The sequence below is a fragment of the Xenopus laevis genome, chromosome 3S, assembly GCF_017654675.1.
Source record: "Xenopus laevis strain J_2021 chromosome 3S, Xenopus_laevis_v10.1, whole genome shotgun sequence".
NCBI lineage: Eukaryota > Metazoa > Chordata > Amphibia > Anura > Pipidae > Xenopus > Xenopus laevis.
In genome coordinates, this window is record NC_054376.1 from 63,327,005 (window position 1) to 63,348,409 (window position 21,405).

At 38.1% G+C, this 21,405-nt stretch overlaps 1 protein-coding gene across 1 annotated transcript in view; it reads left to right on the plus strand.

Annotated features, from left to right (window-relative positions):
* snd1.S (staphylococcal nuclease and tudor domain containing protein 1 S homeolog) overlaps window positions 1-21,405 on the plus strand; it is a 408,840-nt gene that overhangs the window by 93,235 nt on the left and 294,200 nt on the right. Inside the window, 1 exon segment of the mRNA NM_001086137.1 lies at window positions 12,994-13,083. Coding sequence (NP_001079606.1) covers window positions 12,994-13,083 — 90 coding nt within the window.

Consider the following 21,405-nt stretch of genomic DNA (forward strand, 5'->3'; position numbering starts at 1 on the left):
GTCTTCCAGGTCCTGAAGCAGCAAAACAACCCCAGACCATCACACTACCACCACCATATTTTACTGTTGGTATGATGTTCTTTTTCTGAAATGCTGTGTTACTTTTACGCCAGATGTAACGGGACGCGCACCTTCCAAAAAGTTCAACTTTTGTCTCGTCGGTCCACAAGGTATTTTCCCAAAAGTCTTGGCAATCATTGAGATGTTTTTTAGCAAAATTGAGACGAGCCTTAATGTTCTTTTTGCTTAAAAGTGGTTTGCGCCTTGGAAATCTGCCATGCAGGCCGTTTTTGCCCAGTCTCTTTCTTATGGTGGAGTTGTGAACACTGACCTTAATTGAGGCAAGTGAGGCCTGCAGTTCTTTAGATGTTGTCCTGGGGTCTTTTGTGGCCTCTCGGATGAGTTGTCTCTGCGCTCTTGGGGTAATTTTGGTCGGCCGGCCACTCCTGGGAAGGTTCACCACTGTTCCATGTTTTTGCCATTTGTGGATAATGGCTCTCACTGTGGTTCACTGGAGTCCCAAAGCTTTAGAAATGGCTTTATAACCTTTGAAATTGAACTCAGGTGTGATAAACCACAGTTAAGTTATTTTTTAACAAGGGGGGCAATCACTTTTTTACACAGGCCCATGTAGATTTGAAGTTTTTTTTCTCCCTTAACGTAAACCTTCATTTAAAAACAGCATTTTGTGTTCAATTATGTTATCTTTGACTAATAGTTATCGGTTTTTGATGAGCAGAAACATTTAAGTGTGACAAACATGCAAAAGAATAAGAAATCAGGAAGGGGGCAAATAGTTTTTCACACCACTGTATATATTATGTCTTACAGTCATGCATGTTTTCTGGCAAATGATAAAATATTCTGGGTATGTATGACATCACATGGAGGTGCCCATTGTAAGAAAGCATGAACAGAGGTCTGTACTGTTCTTATAGTTAATTACAGTTCTGAGTTTTATTTAATGTCTCTGTTTGTCATGGACTAAAATAGCCTGTAATGCTTATATTCACTTTAATCAGTTCAGCAGTAATCATCACAACATTATACAGTATAAAGGGCATACAATCCTGCATAGCCTCCAGCTGAAGCTGTAAGAATAATGTTTGCAATAGTGGCTTGGTTTTGTTAATGCCAGAGAAGCATAGAGTTTGTGTTTTTGTTTTTCTTCCAGTTTAGTAGAGGATGATACAAAATTATCAGCCATCCTTATTATAAAGTCTACAGAAATTTGTCTTGATACATTACCAAGTTTCATTTGCTTCAATCAGCTTTTCTCTTTAAAGAGCAAATAAAGAAATGCTTTGGCTTCTATGCTTTTACTGTGAGTTTGATTTTAACATAGGATTATGTCTTGCACGTTGCTGGACAATTTTGTTATCACTTGTTCAATCTTAATAACAAGTGCCAGGGATCGTAATAAGAAACATGAACAGCCAAGGCTGCAGCAAATATGAGTATGGGGTAATATCCCTGAGCTGACACCTATGGTCTATCAACTGCAGGAATGCCCATAGGCTGCATGTGTCTTTCTTTTTATGGCCATTGGCATGTATGTATAATTTTATAAAGTGGTTTGTAATGAAATGCAGCACTGTTCAATTTTACAGTATATAGAATTACACACAGAGGACATATATATATATATATGTGTGTGTATATATTTATATGTGTGTATATAGAGAGAGAGCAGCTCTGTGGAATATGTTGGCACTTGATGTATACATGTTAATAATATAGGCTAAAAATATGTAAGTGGACAGTAGTGTCACAAATTTGAAACTCAATGTTTGGTATGGAAACATAGATTTATATCAAATTTACCTCTGAGCTGTGTGCATACTAGGTCTAATGCCAATACATACAACAAATTGAGAATAAACCAGCAGTATTTAACTATATGCAGCACAAGCTTATACCTACCTACAACTCTGCACACAAGCTTTTCTGATTGTGCACAAGGCCTTCTAGACATTTTTTGGAACATAGGATATTTGCTGCATGTCTTTATAGTATTAGTCACTAGCTTTTTTTTTCCAAATTCTTTAGATCTGCCAAATGCTGAGCTTAAATATCTATAAACACGATGTTCAAACAGTGGAACATTATCCTGGAAGCCCTTTTTGCCATATAAATAGCAAAAAAAAAGTATATAGATTTGGTTAGAGATCCAAGGCACAAGAATGACTCAGAGCAGGTGAATACGCAGATTGGAGTTTTTCGTATGAACAGATGCAGGGGGAAAGATTAAAGACAGAAGGCATCACAGAAAGGCATAATGTTGTTTGATAGATATGTTGCATTTCATACGGAGCGTTTCAGCTTCATTTTCTAGACCGGATTCTCAGACCCTCCCCCCACCTCTGTTTGAGAATTCGGCATATTTACTGTGTAAATACGTTCTGTCATGTTACCTTTTACAAAATATTACTAACACATAATTAGATTCCGGTTGCTTAAAAGTAGGCACGATAAGCGTATTTGATTTTTACATGTTAATGTTAAAATAAAATGGTGCATATTTTCAGCATTTTATTCCTACTCTGGATCATGTCTACTATTCTGTCAGCTTCAATTTTGAAAACTATTTTTAATGGCAGAAACAAACTATTACCAAATTTTTTGTGGCTCTGCCCAATTTCCCTGCTTGTTATTAACCAGTATTGCACTTGCAATGTGTAGTGCTAAAATGTGCAATGTTTTGCACATAATCACCAACTGGTTTATTTGCAATTGTGTAAAAACAAAAGAAATTTTGGGCAAGAGAACTAAAATCAAGGTAGTGAGTTAATGCTTTCTTTTACCTTGGAAAGGGTTTGTGTGGCTTTGTGCTTTGTCTTGGTCTCTATTCCTTGCTAGAGTGATTTTCCTACAGTTTTCTTGTGAACATACACTTTTATCCTTAAAGTGGACCTGTCATCCAGACACACAAATCTGTATAATAAAAGTCCTTTTCAAATTAAACATGAAATCCAATTTCTATTTTTTATTAAAGCATTCATAGCTGTTGTAAGCTCATTTAAAAATCTCAGCTGTCAATCAAATATTGTCTGCCCCTCCTCTATGCCAGTGGCATAGAGGCGGGGCAGACAATTACTTTCACTTTCCATTCAGCACTTCCTAGATGTCACCGCTCTCCCCACATTCTCCCGTTCTCTTTACCGTTTAACTGTGTAACCAGGGCATGGGGATGGACATCAGGTCCCCCATTCTGGTGCACAAACAAGGTTCTGAGATGATGCAAGACTTGCCTTAATAAAACTGTCCACAAAATGGCTGCTTCCTGCTTGCTATAATTATGAATTCCCAGACTGAAGGAAACAAGATTCAAATCATTTATATAGTATAATTATAGTTAATTTTGCTTGACTAATGTGATAAAATAATGTTTGGAATGTTTTTTTTTTTTGGGTGACGGGTCCCCTTTAAATGCCTCTAAGTACATTAGCTAGATGAGCCGCAATAAAACTGCTTACTGGAACACTACATTATGCAAAGCCTTTATTATTAAGGCATGTTAATATGCCACCATATTCAACATTATTTACAATAAAGGGGTGTATCAACTATCAAACATGGAAATTACGTACACTACTCACGCATAGAAACTGGGAGAGCCATGCTCAGCCTTGAACTCACATCTGCAAAATTTGTGGTTGAACTTGCTCATTATTTGAAAAAGTTTAGTCATGGTTGCTTTATTGTAAATTCTGTAAATGCATTGACTTGTGCTGAGAATATTTGCGTCTAACAAACCCCGAATAAGTGTATAGAATGTGCGGAGGGGTAGTTTAGGGGCGGCTGTGTGTAGATGGTAATTTAAGTTTAGCATCTGCCTGAAGATGGTCATCATACTGTTTAGCAATGCCTTGTATCTCTCATCCTCTTAATTTCAATTCACTGTGGGAAATCCATGTAAAAGTGAAGCTGTATGCACTCAATATACTGACATGTTTAGTTAAAATGGTGCCTTGGTATACATATGAGCATGTATAATTTGCCTTTTTTTTTTTTTATTTATTAACAGTCAGAATTAGAAATTTGCTTTTCAATTTGCTTATGATACGATTTTGAAATCTGTGGAAACAGCAGAGGAGCAAAGAACAAAAGATTGATATATTTTACTTAACAGGAAGGTTTGCCTACTGAAGTCTCCATTTAGTAGAAATAAAACTTTTTTGCATCCCCTTTTTTAAGGACTAATAGTTCCTACTTAGTATGCTGATTTTGACAGTGGGCGCTTATTACAATTTCAGAGCTCCATGTGAGACTTTTTAGAGACATATTTTGTAATAACACCAATTCCTCTAAGAAACCATTTTTATTAATATTTTGTTGATGTAAGCAATGACACATGGGGGCAAATTTACTTAGCTCCGAAGTTGCGACGGCTTCACTCACTTAGCAACACTTTGCCAGGTGTAGATTCGCCAGGGCAGCGCAAATTCTCTAAAATCCGAAAGTTTCGTCCAGGGAGCCAAAAGGTAGCGAAGTTCCGCTATTGTTAATTTGTCAAGCAAAACGAGGAAACCTTAATAAAATTAAAGAGGTGTTATATTGCCCTACACATGTGCCCACTGTATAGTTTAGGTGCTATATGTTAGGAAATGTAGGGAGGAAGGAAGTGTACCCCAAAAAATTACGATCTTTTTCAGCCTATCACCCTGAAAAAAGTAGACGCCATCGTTTTTTGGGACTTAGAAAAAATTTCAACTGTTTTGTAACGAAACTCCTATCTACTCTATTGCACTTCGCCTGGTTTGAGCTGGCGAAGTAAAGTCTGGAGCATGAGTTAACGTTCAGAAAAATCCGCAACTTCATAAATTAGCATAGTTAGTTCTCTTCAGCCAGAGCGCAACTTCGCCCGTCGTAAGGGTGCAAAGTACCGCTAGAGTCTGTCTACTTTGCTATAGAATTTAATCCAGGGGCCATTAGTAAATTGGCAAAGTGGCAAAGTGACATCACGCTGGCGAATTTTTGCTAACGTTAGGCACTTTGCCCTTTAGTAAATTTGCCCCATGGTCTTTTGTCTCCTTGATAATGTGGGTGTTGGAAAATCATTGCAGATAAAACAATCAAATCACATAATTGAATATATGTGGTAAGGGAATTTCTCACGATTCATGCTTTGTTGTGGCAACAAAATGTGGTAGACCAATGCCGTCTGTGTCAATGCCCTTATAATTCTCCCAATCTGTAGGCAAGGTCAGTGTTAATAAACAGTCCTGAAAAAAAGGGCTTAGTGATCTTTTCTCCTTCTAACTTATTCAGTAGTGAAGCTGCAGTTGGAAGCCATTGCCTTGCTAATTATCTGACCCCATGTCTTGCATCCAGTGATGTCCCCAAGTGTTTGAGTAGTATTTAAATGTTAACAAGGCTTATTTACAATTTCAAACTCTACTGTGGTCCAGCAAAAATTGGAGCAGTTGAGAAATGAAGCCATTAATTTATTGTCTAAAGATGTTCTTTGTATGTTTAGATAGACAGAACTTAATTTAAAATGTAAAAAAACAATGTAAAAATAGAATTAATGGCTAGCTCCATTTTTACTGTAAATTGTCTCATGCAGAGAAATGTCCCCACAGGATGATCATGGACTGTAATGAAAATGCCGTCTTTTAATCTGAAATTCCCAAACACTGTTCAGATTCAGGACAGATTGCCTGTCCTGTGGACATATGGTTATCACCTTCCCACATGGAAGAGAAGAAAGAGTTGCTTAGAAGGCCATTCACCCTCCCTTCAGCCCCTTTAATTTGTTTGTAGCTGTCAGTCACACTCTGATGTGTGGACATCTAGGGCAATGTGTGTCCCTCAGGCAGCTTATGTACACTTTATCATGAGCTTCATTTTGAAGATCCCCAGTGACCTCTGAAGATAGTCGTATAGGTTAGTGATTATTATAACGTTTCCCCCTTGTATTTTTCTTTTTTAGTTAGTTGGTTTATTTTCTCATAGAATCCCTTTGACTGCTGTTATCACTGATGTCTAATACATTTACAGCTAAATAATGTCTCAAGTGAGAATTTTGGTGCTGACGTTGCCACTTAGTGTGCATCCAATACACCACTTTTCATTCATTGCTGACAGCAACTAAAACAGGCAGACAGCTTTTTACGACGGACAAAATGCCCCTTGTGCCATAGACTCAGTCTTGTTGACTAAATGAGGTATTCATTGGGAACTTCTGCCAGTGGTTACTAGATCACGTGTTCCTTCCCTAAGGATTTGTAAGGGATGGGATTGTAGTATTATCCTCCTTGCCCCTCCCATGTAATACCAGGACTTCACTTAAGATGTCCGTATATGGGCCGATAAAAACTGCCAACTTGGCTCCTCCAGACTAAGTTGGCATTTTATTTGGTCTATGTAAAGAGCCCTATGATGTGTGTACATAACCACTATCTGGCTGGTATGTAAATCCCCATCTGACAGGGTCTGTGTAGGCATGATGTGATGCTCCATTGGTCCCAGTGTATGATCTGATTGTTGGGCCTGGTGTCAACAATTGGATCAAATTGTTTGGCCCAGTGCACTGTTGTCAGAAAACATAAATAACTAACTCAGGAGTTTAGTTTTAACTATTTACTTATAGTATTTTATGCGTATTTATACATATTTTATGTTCAGGAACCATGGATGCTATGGTCAATAAGAGTAGAAACCAGAAACCTGTTTTTGTTCAGAAATTCCATAATTTAAACACAAATTATATGGAAACAGTAACTAAGTGTAAAATTTTACTAAAATGGACCATGAACATGATTTTTTAATAGTGGAGCTGAATTGGGACTGATAAGGCTAAGCCTGTGCACCATTTTCTAATACGGATTTCAGTTTCTAAAGTAGTCTTCGTATAACCTATCTTTGTTCTCCAGTCTAGCAGTAATCATCCTTGAGTTATGCTGTAATCTAAAGGTAAACGGGTTACTTGTATGATGAGAAATAACATTCATATGTATGCGTATATAATCTGTACGTATACAGTTGAGTTCAGAATAATAAGACATCGATAGGGTTGCCACCTTCTCTGGAAAGAAATACCGGCCTTCCTATTATATATTTCTTTTTTTTCTATTAATAACATTGGGATCAACCATGATTTTTACCGGCCAGGCCGGTAAAATACCGGCCAGTTGGCAACCCTAGACATTGCTAACCTGATCAACAATGGAAATTAATTTCCATTTCTACATAGCAGATAATTTACTAGTAGAGGTGTAGTAGAGTAATCGAAAACCCACAGACCCAAGTCAATACATGCATGCTGCCAATTCTGTCTAACTGAATCATTAATTAAAGCTTGTTCCAAATAGCAGTGTTGGGTTCAATTAGTGAGGTCATTCATTCTGGGGAAAAAACAAGTGTCAATTACACCACTTATTTAAGTAAGGAAGGCAGCAAATGTTGTGCATGCTGGTTAGTGCATTTCTCTCTGAAAAACGGAGTAAAATGGGGCATTTCAGACATTGTCCAGAACAGCGTACTTTGATTATAAAGTTGATTGGAAAGGGGAAACCTATAAAGACGTGCAGAAAATGATAGGCTGCTCAGCTAAAATGATCTCAAATGCTTTAAAATGGCAACCAAATCCTGAAAGACATCAAATGTATAGCTACATTAAGATAGATTACTTTACATCTCTCCCACCCTACTTTTCCTTCACTGAGAGACTTGCAGCTTCCGCATTTCTGGTGAGAAGTTATTGTCACTGAATATCTGAACAAGATCCAAGCCACAAGGAGTAACAAGATATTGTTTTGCTCGCTTTGATATGTATGAGAGAGGATCTTCCTTCAGAGCATCCCTTTGTTTAAGTAGTTTATCAAAGTGTGTCAGTCAGCAGGCTGTCAGTTTAATATCTATATAGATTAGCAGTATCGGAACAGCTCCAGAAAACAAGATCACCACTCTGCCCTGCCAGGCTCTTCAAGATTTCGCTGCTTGCTGGCAGTCTTCCTGACAGGCAGACTTATATTAATGGTAGTATGTGCAGTCACTCCTAGGAAAAATGCGGGCTCATTTTGTTGATGAACAGTATAGGTTAAACCTGCTTGATGAATGGTGTCGGCTGTGAGCATTACTGTATTTTTTTTAACACTATAAAGGCACAGGTAACTTTTTTTCCATTTAGCAGGAATTTCATAGCACAATAAAGTGCCACATTCAATTGTAAAACCAGTTGGGGAGCAACACAAGTATGAAAAAAAGGGTATGCCAAATAAGGCTTTGTTTTGCTATTTGGCAATTCCTATGTGGACCGTCCGTCTCAAGGTGGCTGTGTTTGGCAGTACATCTGTTTTTTGTGCAACCAAAACTTACCTCCAAGTAATTAATCAAGTTTGAAGCAACTGAGAGCACCATCAAATGTTGGTTGCAGTGCAATATGTTGCTCACGAGCCACTGGTTGCGGACTCCTGTACTATTCTACACGTACACTTTGTTACAGTGATCATTTTCATTGTTGGGGCTTTCTACTTATATTTACCTTTTAAGCATTGATGGCCAAACTTACAGTTTGACACCTAGTGTCACCATGTGACCAACATCTCCCTAACGTCTTGTATATGAATTTTGGTTGATCTGTCTCAGGGTTATGCACTTGGCACAAATGAAAAAAAGTCATGAGAAATACGTATCCTGCTTACAAACATAATTGATCAACAAGTTTCTTCACTGTGGTACTAGCCAGAAGGCAAATCATGTTCTATAGAATTTTATTATTGAAAGCAGGGTCTCCAACTTTTTTTTTACCAGTGAGAAACATTCAGATGTAAAAAGAGTTGAGGAGCAACACAAGCATGAAAAAAAGTCCATGGGGGTGCCAAATAAGAACAGTCATCTTGGCAGCCCCTGTGAGGACTGGCAGCTTACAGGAGGCTGTACATAAAGTACACGTGCTGCACGCTGCGTCTTCATCCGGCAGTCAGATAAATGTAGTGCTTACCTGCAATTTCGCCTTCACTTCCTGTATCTTCAGGACATCCGACACGTCACATGCGTTTCACCGCATGGCGACGTGTCGGCTCGAGCCACACTGTCGCGTTCTACCCTTAGTGTGACTGCAGCAAATAGTGCTTGCATGAAGTTGCGGTACATGTGGTTGCCAAGCTTTAAAAGGTTGCTAATACAGGTACTAATGATGCCAAATTCTTTATATTAGAGAGATGATGCAATGGATTCTATGGTATTGTGCAGAATTGAAAGCTACCCTGTGACTGAACAGTGTGATGCATATTTGGGTCAAATGACAATAATGCTAATCATATGGTAGAATGTCTTATGCTAGAATAAGCATCTCTTCTGCTGCCAAAGCATGTTTAGGACTTCTGCATAAAACTACTTTTTAACTATATGTATTCGATGTAGATCACTTTTATAGGTATGAAGCAGCTATTCCCTCTATTTAAGCAAGGATACCCTGAAGGTAATTTTCCATTTCTCACAGAGCGAAGCCAATGTATTTGTGTTCTTCAGTGGTCTTATTCGTGGCAGAAATGCAATGAATCCATTCTAAGAGCTTTTGGAAAATAGCAATTCTGTTTACTTGCTAGTAAGCATTGAAAGATCAGGCGTTCACTGCACGCTACCAAAGGACTTCAAACAATTGCAGACTGAAGCAAAAAGTGCATTTTCTATTATAAAATAGGCCACGGTAAGCTGCATTGTCTGCACTTCTGTTTTCCCTGTGTCCCAAGTTCATGCAAGGCTGTTAGACAGCATGTGTTAGGGTAATGCTATGGAGAGCTAAAGACAGTGACATAATTAGTACTAAATACTTCCAGGGACAAAGTGGATGTAAGTAGTTCTGCTACACTGCAGTTTGGGAGATCATTTTGGTAGATGAGGAGGTTGAGCACATTCACCGCAAGACTTCTGCAGCACTTCAACATACAATAGCAGTAAGGCATTGCATTAGTAGATCACATCATAATGAAACTTTAACGTTTTTAAGTCCCTGAATTTTAGGAAATTTTGATTTTTGTATTGTTTATTAATGTTTACTCTGAAGCAAGGCAGCACAAGCAAGATTTTCTGGAAGTGAGGGGAATTTTTCCCTGTGTACTGATCAGGCTGCTCACTCGCATGTTCCTGGACGGCAGGTTACTCAAACTCAGGATTCTGAAATGACTGGGTCATTAGTTTACTTCCATGTTGCCCCCTGTGAACATGCTGATTTTGTGTTAAATTAAATACAGGACAGAAATAATCAGTTTCACCTGGTCAGACACTCCTCTTGTAAGAAAATGTAGCATCTATTTCAGTTTTTCCTAATATGGATTGGCCCAGGTCATTGGGAGCAACATCCACTTTGGTGATATCTTATACTTATATTGTATTGTGGATTAGTATTTATTTGCAGATCTGATTTCCGGTCTACCCAGGCTAAGTGCAGTTGGGGTTGAAGACTTCACCCTTTGGCACCCTTAGATGAACCAGGTGTCAGGCAGTAAAACTGGTAGCAGCCGAATAGACCAAACTATGGGCACCACAAAGTGCATATTGTGGTCTTATCAGGAAGTTTTCCCATCTATTCATCACTGTGTCACAGTACTGTGTTAATGATCGGCAGTTTGCCGCTAATTGCTGAATTACATGGATCTTAATAAAGTTCTGTAAGCTGCTTCAGAGATATTGTAGCTCTTGGTTCAGTACATATTACAGTGATAACTTATATTGTGCTGTGCATGCTAGCACAGAAGTATGTTTTGTGACCTAAATATTTTGGCATCAAGACAGCAAGTTTTAAATCCAGCAGTACCCCACAACAAAATGTGATTATTTTTTTTTTTTTTGTGTAAAGAAACTGATTCCTGCTCTGCATGTGTCTAGTGTAGATTTGTATTAGTGTGCGCTCCGCTCCAGCTGCAGCATTATCCCAGGCATAATGACTAGAGTATACATATGGCAGCACTAATCTTCAATGTGAGGCTGGGAGCATTGTGGATCCTTAAAACCACTTCAGTTGCCATCTATATCCTCCCATTCGAACTAACGACTCATCAAACCTTTGCTTAGGGTATTGTACTGAAAACAAAACAAGTATTTTCTAAGAAAATGTCTCTTCAGCTAAAAGTGTGCTGGTGTATACAAGCTACCCCTTCAGTTGTCTGCTTTCTAAATTAAGGGAAATGTTTTATTCTATTCTGTAATTGTTAATGATAGCAAGAAATGCTGACCCATTATCTATCTATCTATCTATCTATCTATCTATCTATCTATCTATCTATCTATCTATCTATCTATCTATCTATCTATCTATGACTTTTAACCTGTAAGTGATGCAAATCTTTTTTGTTAGTCTTTTCTTAACACATAACATAGTGAGTGCTTAACCAGTGCAAAATCCCATTTATGGTTATAACATTGTTGATGGGCAGGGACTCCTGTAATTTGCGACAACAAAAGCATCTTGTATTGCAATAGCATTGCTTTAGTTGCAGCACAATTGCTAAACCTTTGGCTGCTGCAGCTTGATCCACAGGCAAATGAATTGTGTGTTTGAGTTTTGATGACGTAGCTACAGTAGCTGTTTCTATTTCATGGTATGTCTTGCAAGCCATTCTAATTTAATCCTTTTGTAACACGTTAAAACAAACTCCTTAGGATTCATTCAATTTCATGCAGTGGCTTTTGTCAGGAAAACATTTCAGGCTTTTTTTTGTTGTGCCTTGTAATTTTTTGGCACCAGAACAAACCCCCATGTTAATTATGGTCAGAAGGAAACAAAAAGAACATGGGATTTTTTAGGGCTGGTTCTTATTGTTGAGTGAGAGAATACCCTTAAGTTGGATGGAAATCTTGCCTTTAAATTCTGTGAGATGCTGCTTTGTGTTACTGGCCAGATTGCAAAGCTGTCTTTTACTGATGTAATGGTATCATCCTTGTCAGCCACATCCTCTTGAGGTCACACATTTCGCTATTCATCAGAGGAGAGGAGGACTGCCTATAGTTCTTGGTTAAAGAAACCATAACATCAAAGTGTTTTAAAGTAAAACAAATATAATGCAGTGTTTCCCTGCACGGGTAAAACAGTTTGCTTCAGAAACACCACTATTGTTTATATATATAAGCTGCTGTGTAGCAATGGGGGCGATAATTCAAAAGAGAAAAGGGTCAGGTTACACAGCAGACAGCAGATAAGCTCTGTAGAACATAATGGTGTTATCTTATATCCACTATTTAACCTGTGGCATTTGGCTTTTTTTCCTATTTCCGCCATTACTACACAGCAGCTTGTTTATATGAACTATAGTAGTGTTTCTGAAGCAAACACATCAGTTTTACCAGTGCAGAGCAACAGTACATATTTTCATTACTTTAAAATACTCTTATTTTTTGGTGTTACTGTTCCTTTAAGGGCAAAAAAAGGCAACACCTTTCTCCCCTGGCACCTAGGCCTATTGGACTATTCACAATGATGTGATTAAATATTTTGTTTTTTGCTACAAGTGTGTACTTTTTCTATATTTCGTTTGTACTTTTAACGTGTTGCCTAATTGGTCCTTTCCATCCTTTCCATTGGGGACCCACACCCAGGCCCGGATTTGTGGAGAGGCCACCAAGGGCCCGGGGCCTAGGGGGACAGGATTTTAGGGGGTGGCATGCAGCCCAACCACACCCGCATTGGTTCAGACACTGGGGAATAGCAGGAGATACAATAATTTTTTTAATCTCTTGTGCGCCAATCCCCATTCCTCTGGTCCTGACGATGAACTTTGAGTGAATAAAAGGTAGGGGACGGGGTGACTAACGACAGCGGGCCTAGGGGTGTCCTCTATGTAAATCCGGCCTGTCAAAACCTAATTTTGTATCATATTGTGAACTTTCTGCTCATAATGACGGTTTCACAAACTGTAAGGGCAGCCTAACTGTTGAGATGGTTGTAAATCTATGGATTCCTTGTCCTCATAATTTGAACAGAGATTTATTGTGTGTTTCATTGATGGATATATATTGAACTTATCCTTTTACATGTTTGTTTCTCGGCAGGATAAGAACAAGAAACTTCGTCCTCTTTATGACATTCCATACATGTTTGAGGCTAGGGAATTTCTCCGGAAGAAGCTTATTGGGAAAAAGGTATGTTTAACCAAACAGGTTTCAGAATCTGTCATTATTCATCGCTTCAGACACTTCAAACACTGTCAGCCAGACATAAAAAGCTGTATAATTAGTCCTTTTAAAATTAACATTTATTAAAATTTCCATAGCTGTTAGAAACTTGTTGAAAAGTTTTAACTGACAATCATATATTGCCTGCCCCTCCTCTATGCCTTAAACATGGAGGTAGGGCTTGCATTTACATTCACTTTACATTCTGCACTTTCTCAATGTCACTGCACTCCTCACCATCTAATTGTGTAGGCAGTAAGTGGGCATGGGTATCCGGTGTCCATTGTGAATTCCAAGACTAAAAAGTAACACGATCTAAATAATCTATATAGTGTAAGTGAAGTTTATATTGCTTGACAAACATCATAAAATCCAATTTGGAATTATTTCATAGGGTGAATGATCACAGTTCCTTCTAAATAACTATTGAACTAAATAACTAAATAACTAAATAACCGATCTGTCATGTGGACCAACGTTTTATTCATGTACCAAGCAGAGCATTATTTTTTAACATACATATCTGTTGTATTCCAGAATATTTGTTTTGTTTTAGCATTTGGAACTGGTGACGAATAAGTCACTGCCCCTAGATGCCAGAAACAATACCACTTCACTGTATGTGTAAGAAGCACTTTCGCAAGTGACTAGAATAATCAGATGTAATTTATTTCTCAGCCTTCGGCCAACCAGTTGTAGATTAAGGGTAAGGGCACACGGGCAGATTCGGGGCGATTAGTTGCCCTGGCAACAAATCTCCTCTTCTTCGGGGCGACAATTTCCCTAAACTGCCTTCCCTTACCTTCCCGCCAGTTATAATGAAAAATTTCCAGAGGGATGGAACTCGCGGCATTTCGTTTTTCAAAGTCGCCCGAAGTTGCCTCATGAGGAAACTTAGCTGTTTGAAAAAAACTTAAATAAAGCAGCACTAGTTAGCCCAGAACTTACCACCTGTCAGTGGGTCTAATAACCCTTTGCTCTATATTTTGTAGTGGATTTTTAATTGTTGCAAGGTGCAAAGAGCAGCGAATCACTTTTTTACAAGTGCTTCACAAGTGCAAGTTATTACAGTTTTGCTAATGAAGGTGAATTGCCCTTTAAGCTGTGAGTCTAACATTTCCAAAGGGACCACTTATCATATATTGTTACAATTACATATTTGCTTATCTAGGTTGCTTATCTAGATACACTTGAATTGTTACATATGTATCTTATCTTCTGTTGTGGTTGTTTTGGGCTCTCTGCCAAAAGTCAATTAAGTTAAAAACTTTCTTTTTCTGGCTGGTCAGTGGAGAGAAAAACGGGACTTTCCAGTATAAATGAGGGACTGCAGGTTGAGCTGTCAAGAGGGACTGTCCCTCTAAAAGCGGGACAGTTTGGAGTTATGCGTGTACAGTTAGGCTCATAAATGTTTGGACAGAGATAACTATTTTCTAATTTTGGTTCTGCAGACTTTCAGCTTTAATTCAGTGTGTTGAACAAAAAGATTGCATAAAAATGTGAGGAACTAAAGCCTTTTTTAACACAGTCACTTAATTTCAGGGGCTCAAAAGTAATGACAAATTAAAAAACTAAAAATAAAATGTTCATTTCTAATACTTGGTTGAAAACCCTTTGCTGGCAATGACAGTCGTCTTGAACTCGTGGACATCACCAGATTCTGGGTTTCCTCCTTATTAATGTTCTGCCAGGCCTTTACTGCAGTGTCTTTCAGTTGCTGTTTGTTTGTGGGCCTTTCTGTCTGAAGTTTATTCTTCAAGTATAATGCAAGCTCAATTGGGTGCAGATCGGGTGATTCACTTGGCCATTCAAGAATATTCCACTTCTTTGCTTAAATAAACTCCTGGGTTGCTTTGGGTCATTGTCCATCTGTATTATAAAACACCTCCCAATCAATGTGACTGCATTTAGTTGGATTTGAGCAGACAGTATGTCTCTGAACACCTCAGAATTCATTTGGCTGCTTCTGTCCTGTGTCACATCATAGATAAACACTAGTGTCCCACTGGCACTGGCCATGTGGTATGCTTTGGATCATGAGCTGTTCCACGCCTCCTCCATACTTTTTTCTTGCCATCATTCTGGTAGAGGCTGATCTTGGTTTCATCTGTCCAAAGAATGTTTTTCCAGAACTGTGCTGGCCTTATTAAATGTTTTTTTTTTTAGCAAAAATCTAGCCATTCTATTCTTGAGGCTTATGAGTGGCTTGCACCTTGCAGTGCACTGTCTGTATTTACTTTCATGCAGTCTTCTCTTTAGGATAGACTTGTATATTGATACGCCTACCTACTGGAGAGTGTTGTTCACTTGTTTGGCTGTTGTGAAAGGGTTTCTCTTCACCATGGAAATGATTCTGTGATGATCCACCACTGTTGACTTCCATGGACGTCCAGGTCTTTTTGTGTTGCTGAGTTCACCAGTGCTTTCTTTCTTTCTCAGGATGTACCAAACTGTAGATTTTGCCACTCCTAATAATGTAGCAATTTCTCGGATAGTTTTTTTCTGTTTTTGCAGCTTAAGGATGGCTTGTTTCACCTGCATGGAGAGCTCCTTTGACTGCATGTTGTCTGTTAACAGCAAAATCTTCCACATACAAGCACCCCCCCTCAAATCAACTCCAGGCTTTTATCTGTTCATTGATAATGACATAACAAAGGAATTGCCCACACCTGCCCATGAAATAGCCTTTGAGTCAGTGTCCAATTCCTTTTGAGCCCCTGAAATGAAGTGATTGTGTTAAAAAAAGACTTTAGTTCCTCACATGTTATGCAATCTTTTTTTTCAACCTACTGAATTAAAGATGAAAGTCTGCAGTTCAACTGCATCTGAGTTGTTTCATTTAAAATTCATTGTGGTAATGTACAGAACCAAAATTAGAAAAAAGTTGTCTCTGTCCAAAGATTTATGGGCCTAACTGTATGTTAAGTAATTGTACTGTATGGCATTTTTATTAGACTGCAATATTTATTTTACAAGAAAAAGTGCTACAATGCCTTTAAGTAGCAGCAACTTTTCTTTAGTACTTTAATACCAGAACGGACTGTTTTATTATGTAACAAACATTCAGCAATAGTATAAAAAATGTATCTCTGAAGGTTTGTCAGTCATAGATTTAATAAGCTACAATCTCATTATTTCAGTGTGGTCCTAGAATAATAAGGGCTCTGTCTGTTACTGAAAAAGTCAATTGTTTATATTTTCCAAAGTGTGGGCCTAGTGCTGTTGAAATGTTGAGTCCCTTAATAAAAGAAAATCTTAAATAATAATCAATGCTAATAAGTTTTACATTACTGGGCCAATGTATTGGGTTTCTACTGAGACTTCTTGTCAATATTCCAAAGCTTAATACATTGCTGCAAATTTGATGGGGGCTGGAATATTGTGTATTTTAAGGAATGCTTTTAAAAGGATAGTGGGATTTTTGGACAGTTACCTACCCTGTGGAGTAACCTCTATCTTATGTACATAGATAATATTTTTAATTCCTTGCCTGAACAGTATCATCAAATGGAGTGAGAGTTTTAGGTGGGAATTCAATAGTAGTTAGCCCTAGTGGATATATATTTTAGCATGGGTTTAGCAGATTTTTCAATGGTAGTCAAGATATAGTAAATATGTTTTTGGTTCCTTTGTTTTCTCTTTATTCAGTGAAAGAACATCATACATTGAAGACTGTTACAGGTTAATTGCAAATTCACACTTAATAGATATTCACCGAAAGTAGCTTACTGACCAGATAACATTCATGCCAATTAATTAAAATATTTTATAATTGTTGGTGGAAAGACAATGTAGACAATTTGCCACTGAAACTTGCCATTGGAGCTATGCAGAGCCACACGGAGGAAAGGCCAAGGCCCCATATAAGCATATTTTTAGTGCTCGCTGCTCAACATTCTGCATTGCTGACCTTAAATCTTTAATAACCTTCTCCCATTAACTTGTTCCACTGTGTCCTCTTAGCTTTGCTCTGGTTGCCTGCATTATATTGAAAACTTATGGTATCAAACTGTTCCATCAATGACGAGATGTCAAGTGAGCATAGCATATGATGAAAATCCTTGAGTAGCAGGGCATTCAAATTGCATTTACAGAAAAGTACACAGTTTAGTTTCAGTCCTCAAATAAAATGTTGAGTTTTGGAACTGGAAAGCTGATTGTAAGGCTATATATATTTTGTCACCCTTCTCTATGGCCATTCTACAATTTACACTTCATTTCACAATTGTCAGTGAGACTTGCGCCTAGACGACAAGACCACCCCCACTTATTACTGTTCTGCATATTCTAAACTATGAGCAGCATTGTTGGTGAGTGCAAGCTAGCATTTTTGTGGGAATATACACTGTGTACACCATAATTTTGTGCATTAGTATCATAAATTGTGTGCAATCAGCTGCATACCTCCCACCTGTCAAGTTTTTAGTGGGACAGTCCTGATTTTGACAGCTCAACCTGCAGTCCCGGATTGTTACTGAAATGTCCCAACTTTCTCTTTCATCTTCTGCACTGAACAGCCAGAAAAAATATATACGGAGTTTCTAAGACGTAATTGGCTTTTGGCATAGAGCCCGGAATATGTGGCAGATGCACTTACATTTGAAACAATTTGAGATATGCAAAGAAACAATTGTAACTATTTAAGATATAAAGGTCTCTTGGGGAAACTGTGACTTGCAGCTTGAAGGGCAATTCATTAGCAAAACTGAAAAACACATACTACCTGACCCTAAAACACCCAGAAACATGTTCAAACTTTCAATAACATGCCAAATTTTGTAAAATAGACATAGTAATAAGGGTGTGTGGCCATACAATGGGATTGGTCAAAAATGTTCACCATGCTTTGTGTGCCACATCTTTTGGTCCCTCGTTCTATTTTCAAAAAGTTGGGAGGTTTGCAACTGTACTAATGACACTGGACAAAACTTTAAATTCCACACTGGATAGTTTTTTAACTGATTTTAGTAGTTAGCTTAGAAAGGCATTGTTATAACATACTAAAAGAATCCATATGGTATTTCCTTTATACTATAACTGGACATCCATATCCCTTCAACATCATGAATGCTTTTGCCTTCATAAAGAGTTTTGCCCTGAGGTCAGAACAGCATTCCGTGTAAAACAGTTGCTCTGCACTTTTATTCTGCAGATCAATCCGATGTGCTTTTTACTTCTCTCTGTGTGGCATATACAAGATTTTTATACTAAAAAAATAGTTTGAGCTGTAGTAATCTGCTTCCGGGTGGTACATTTCCTTCATGTCACTGTGGGATCCAGCCTGTGATCCTAGATAAAACATTACTAATAAGTGGACAGTTCTGTGCTCTCCAGGACTTATTTACTATTGCTTTTAAGTCTATAGCAAACCTACTTTATTTAGGTTCTAATGAAATGAAAAGGTGCACTTGCTGTTCAGATCTTGCCTAAAATAATTTAAATGAAACTGGATATATACTGTGTACACCAACAAAGTGATTAGCTGAAACAAAATGTGTTTAAATTGTTGTGTGATCTGGGAAGAATACTGCAGAAATCTTCCATAAGAAAGCAATTATCCTGGTTGATTTGCTCCTTTATGGATAGGAGTCTTTTGCAGGGCTGGAACTAGGGGTAGGCAGAAGAGGCACCTGCCTAGGGCACAATGTTGTGGGAATGCTGGGGAGGTACTTGTTCAAGATTCTTCTTCCTACCCCTAGTCCAGATTCGCTCCCCTCTGCAGCTCTTGCCTACCCCTTCTCTCGCTTGACCCTCTGTCCCCACCTCACCTGCCCTTACACTTCCCCTTCGTTGCCCTCCCTTATGTATGTAAGCACGCGGGGTTAGCCAGCCGGGTTGCCTAGGGCACCCAGTCAGCTTGGTACAGCCCTGGTCTTATGTTTCATAGCTGATTGTAATAACTTAGGTAATTTTTTTTTACCCAACATTTAAGGAAATAAAACTGGTTTAGGTTGTCCATGTATAGGGCACCTAGGGCAATTTTGAATGTTTTCTTCACTGGCCACAGTTCTTTTTCTTCAGCAACTCTCCATTTTAGAATTTAAGCAGCTACCTGGTTGCTATGGCCTTACTTACATTAGCAGCCAGACAGTGGTTTGAAAGCAAGACTGTAATATGAATAGGAGTGGGCTTGTATAGAAGAAGTAATAAAAAGTAACCATAAAATCGTAGCCTTTACAGAACAATAGCTTTTTGGATGCCAGGGTTAGTGACCCTCACTTGAAAGCCGGAAAGAGGCAGAAGAGACAGTCAATTCAAAAGCTATGAAATAAAAATAAATATGATCAAGTTGCTAGGAACAGGACATTCATGACATGATAACCCTGATTATGGAATGCGTCCACCATTTGCTCGCTTGGGGTTGAAATCTTAAATATTGTGTGCAGATGCTTTTTACTGGTGGTGATCAACCAGTACTTCTGCTTAATAAAATATCGCTAAAGTGGTGGGAACATGTTTGCTCAAACACAAACAATATGATTGAATAACTGGTATTATTTATATAGGGATTAACTACATGAAAGATTTTGTTTGTTCCTATAAGTTTTATATTTAATTTTTGGAAAATAAAGCTCCATCTTGTTTTATGAGAGGGGTTCTAGATAGTCACTGCCCTGGATGAGACTACATTATCCTTGAACCTGTATTTAAATGTCTTGTAAAAATTTACAGAATTCCTGTATCTGATGTGACAGTGAAAAAAGAAACAATAATAAAATCTAGACCTTTCACGTGAACAAAATAACAGCACTGTGAAAAGAGAAGGAAAGGTATAATCACTTGGGGGGGTAGTGCAAATTTGTCATGCTCTCCCACCCTGGGCCAATGCTCCTGTTAGTTGAAAACTGTACCGGTTCAGGCTATTCCAAAGAAGCACCACGTCAGCTTTTTAATTTTTATGAATCCTTGTATGGCCCCTGGCCAGGCCTACATGTGCAGAGTGAAATATGGTAATGTGGTGCTTCTATAGCTGTACCCTGTGCTGTGCAGGTTTTAACGAACAATAAATGTAAATGTGAACATGATCTCCACCCATGCATGTGTATTTATTTTGCAGAGTGATCTATTTAGGAAGCTATTGTACATTTGGCATTCTGAATGATGTACCCCCCACCCCAAAGAGCCATTCTCAAATGCAAAAAATACACACACACCAATCTGTTGCTTTCAGACACTTGATCTGTATGTTACCTGCAGATTGTTTGTTAAATGTTAGTACATTGTAGAGTTTGCAACTATACATTTGCTTGTTTGAAGTGTTAAGTTTCCAGAGTGTATTAACAGAAGCAGCAATCTTCCTTACATCGGCCGATCAGAATGACCACAGATGACTTACCAGTAACATGTCTCCTTAATGCTTAGGTAATCAATGTTCCTCTGACAATCAGAAGCCTGAGATGCTTCACCTCATTGCACCCATTATTGCTAAACCGATTACCTCTTTAATTAACTGCATTTTACCCAATGAAAAAATTCTGGAGCCTTGCCAGAATCATCCATATTCAGCAAAGTGTTGACTGTGCAATTGAAAATTTGTTTATTTCCAATTAAATGGCTTGCATTATAATGCAGATGCTTTCAGCAAGGTCCAGTCTGGTTACCAACTCTGTGATAGTACTTAGAAAAATTACACAAACTGAGCAAAAGTGCAGGCATAGACTGGTGTAATTATTCTTCATTTTGCCAAGGCTATTGACTGTGTAGACAGTATTATATTCTAAATCAATGTATTGTGGGAAATATTCCCAGCTGGCTTCATTACTCTATCAATGGGAATTGTTTAAGATGGCTCTTATTTTTTTTTAAATAAATAATTGCAGCAATTCTACATAATTTTATAAGAAAGTGTTCTTTTTATGTAGATACGGAGTGCCTTTTAAATCGGCATAATGATGCCAGTAGTAGTTTTTACTAAGAAATCTCTGTAATAGTTCAAGATGTATGCTTAATGCTATCGGTGTCAGCCTTTATTCGTCCCCAACGACTTACATTAACTTTGTATATCATATAAAAGTGCATCTGTGCCAGAGTCAAATGGCTACATTAGTCACATAAGCTAAACGTGGAAAATAAATTGGTGTGTGTTTAGTTCTCATATAAAATATTCAGGCAAGCCGGCCAAATTTGACAGAGTCCCTCTTTGAAAGGCCAACAGTGCTAACATACATAGCTTACTAACGGATACTGATCATAAATTTTACTGTGGCAATATGACACTAATCTTCAGATTGAAATTGAAGGATTAAAGCCCTGAAAAAAATGTAAAAAAATTCTGGTTTCTCAAATAGT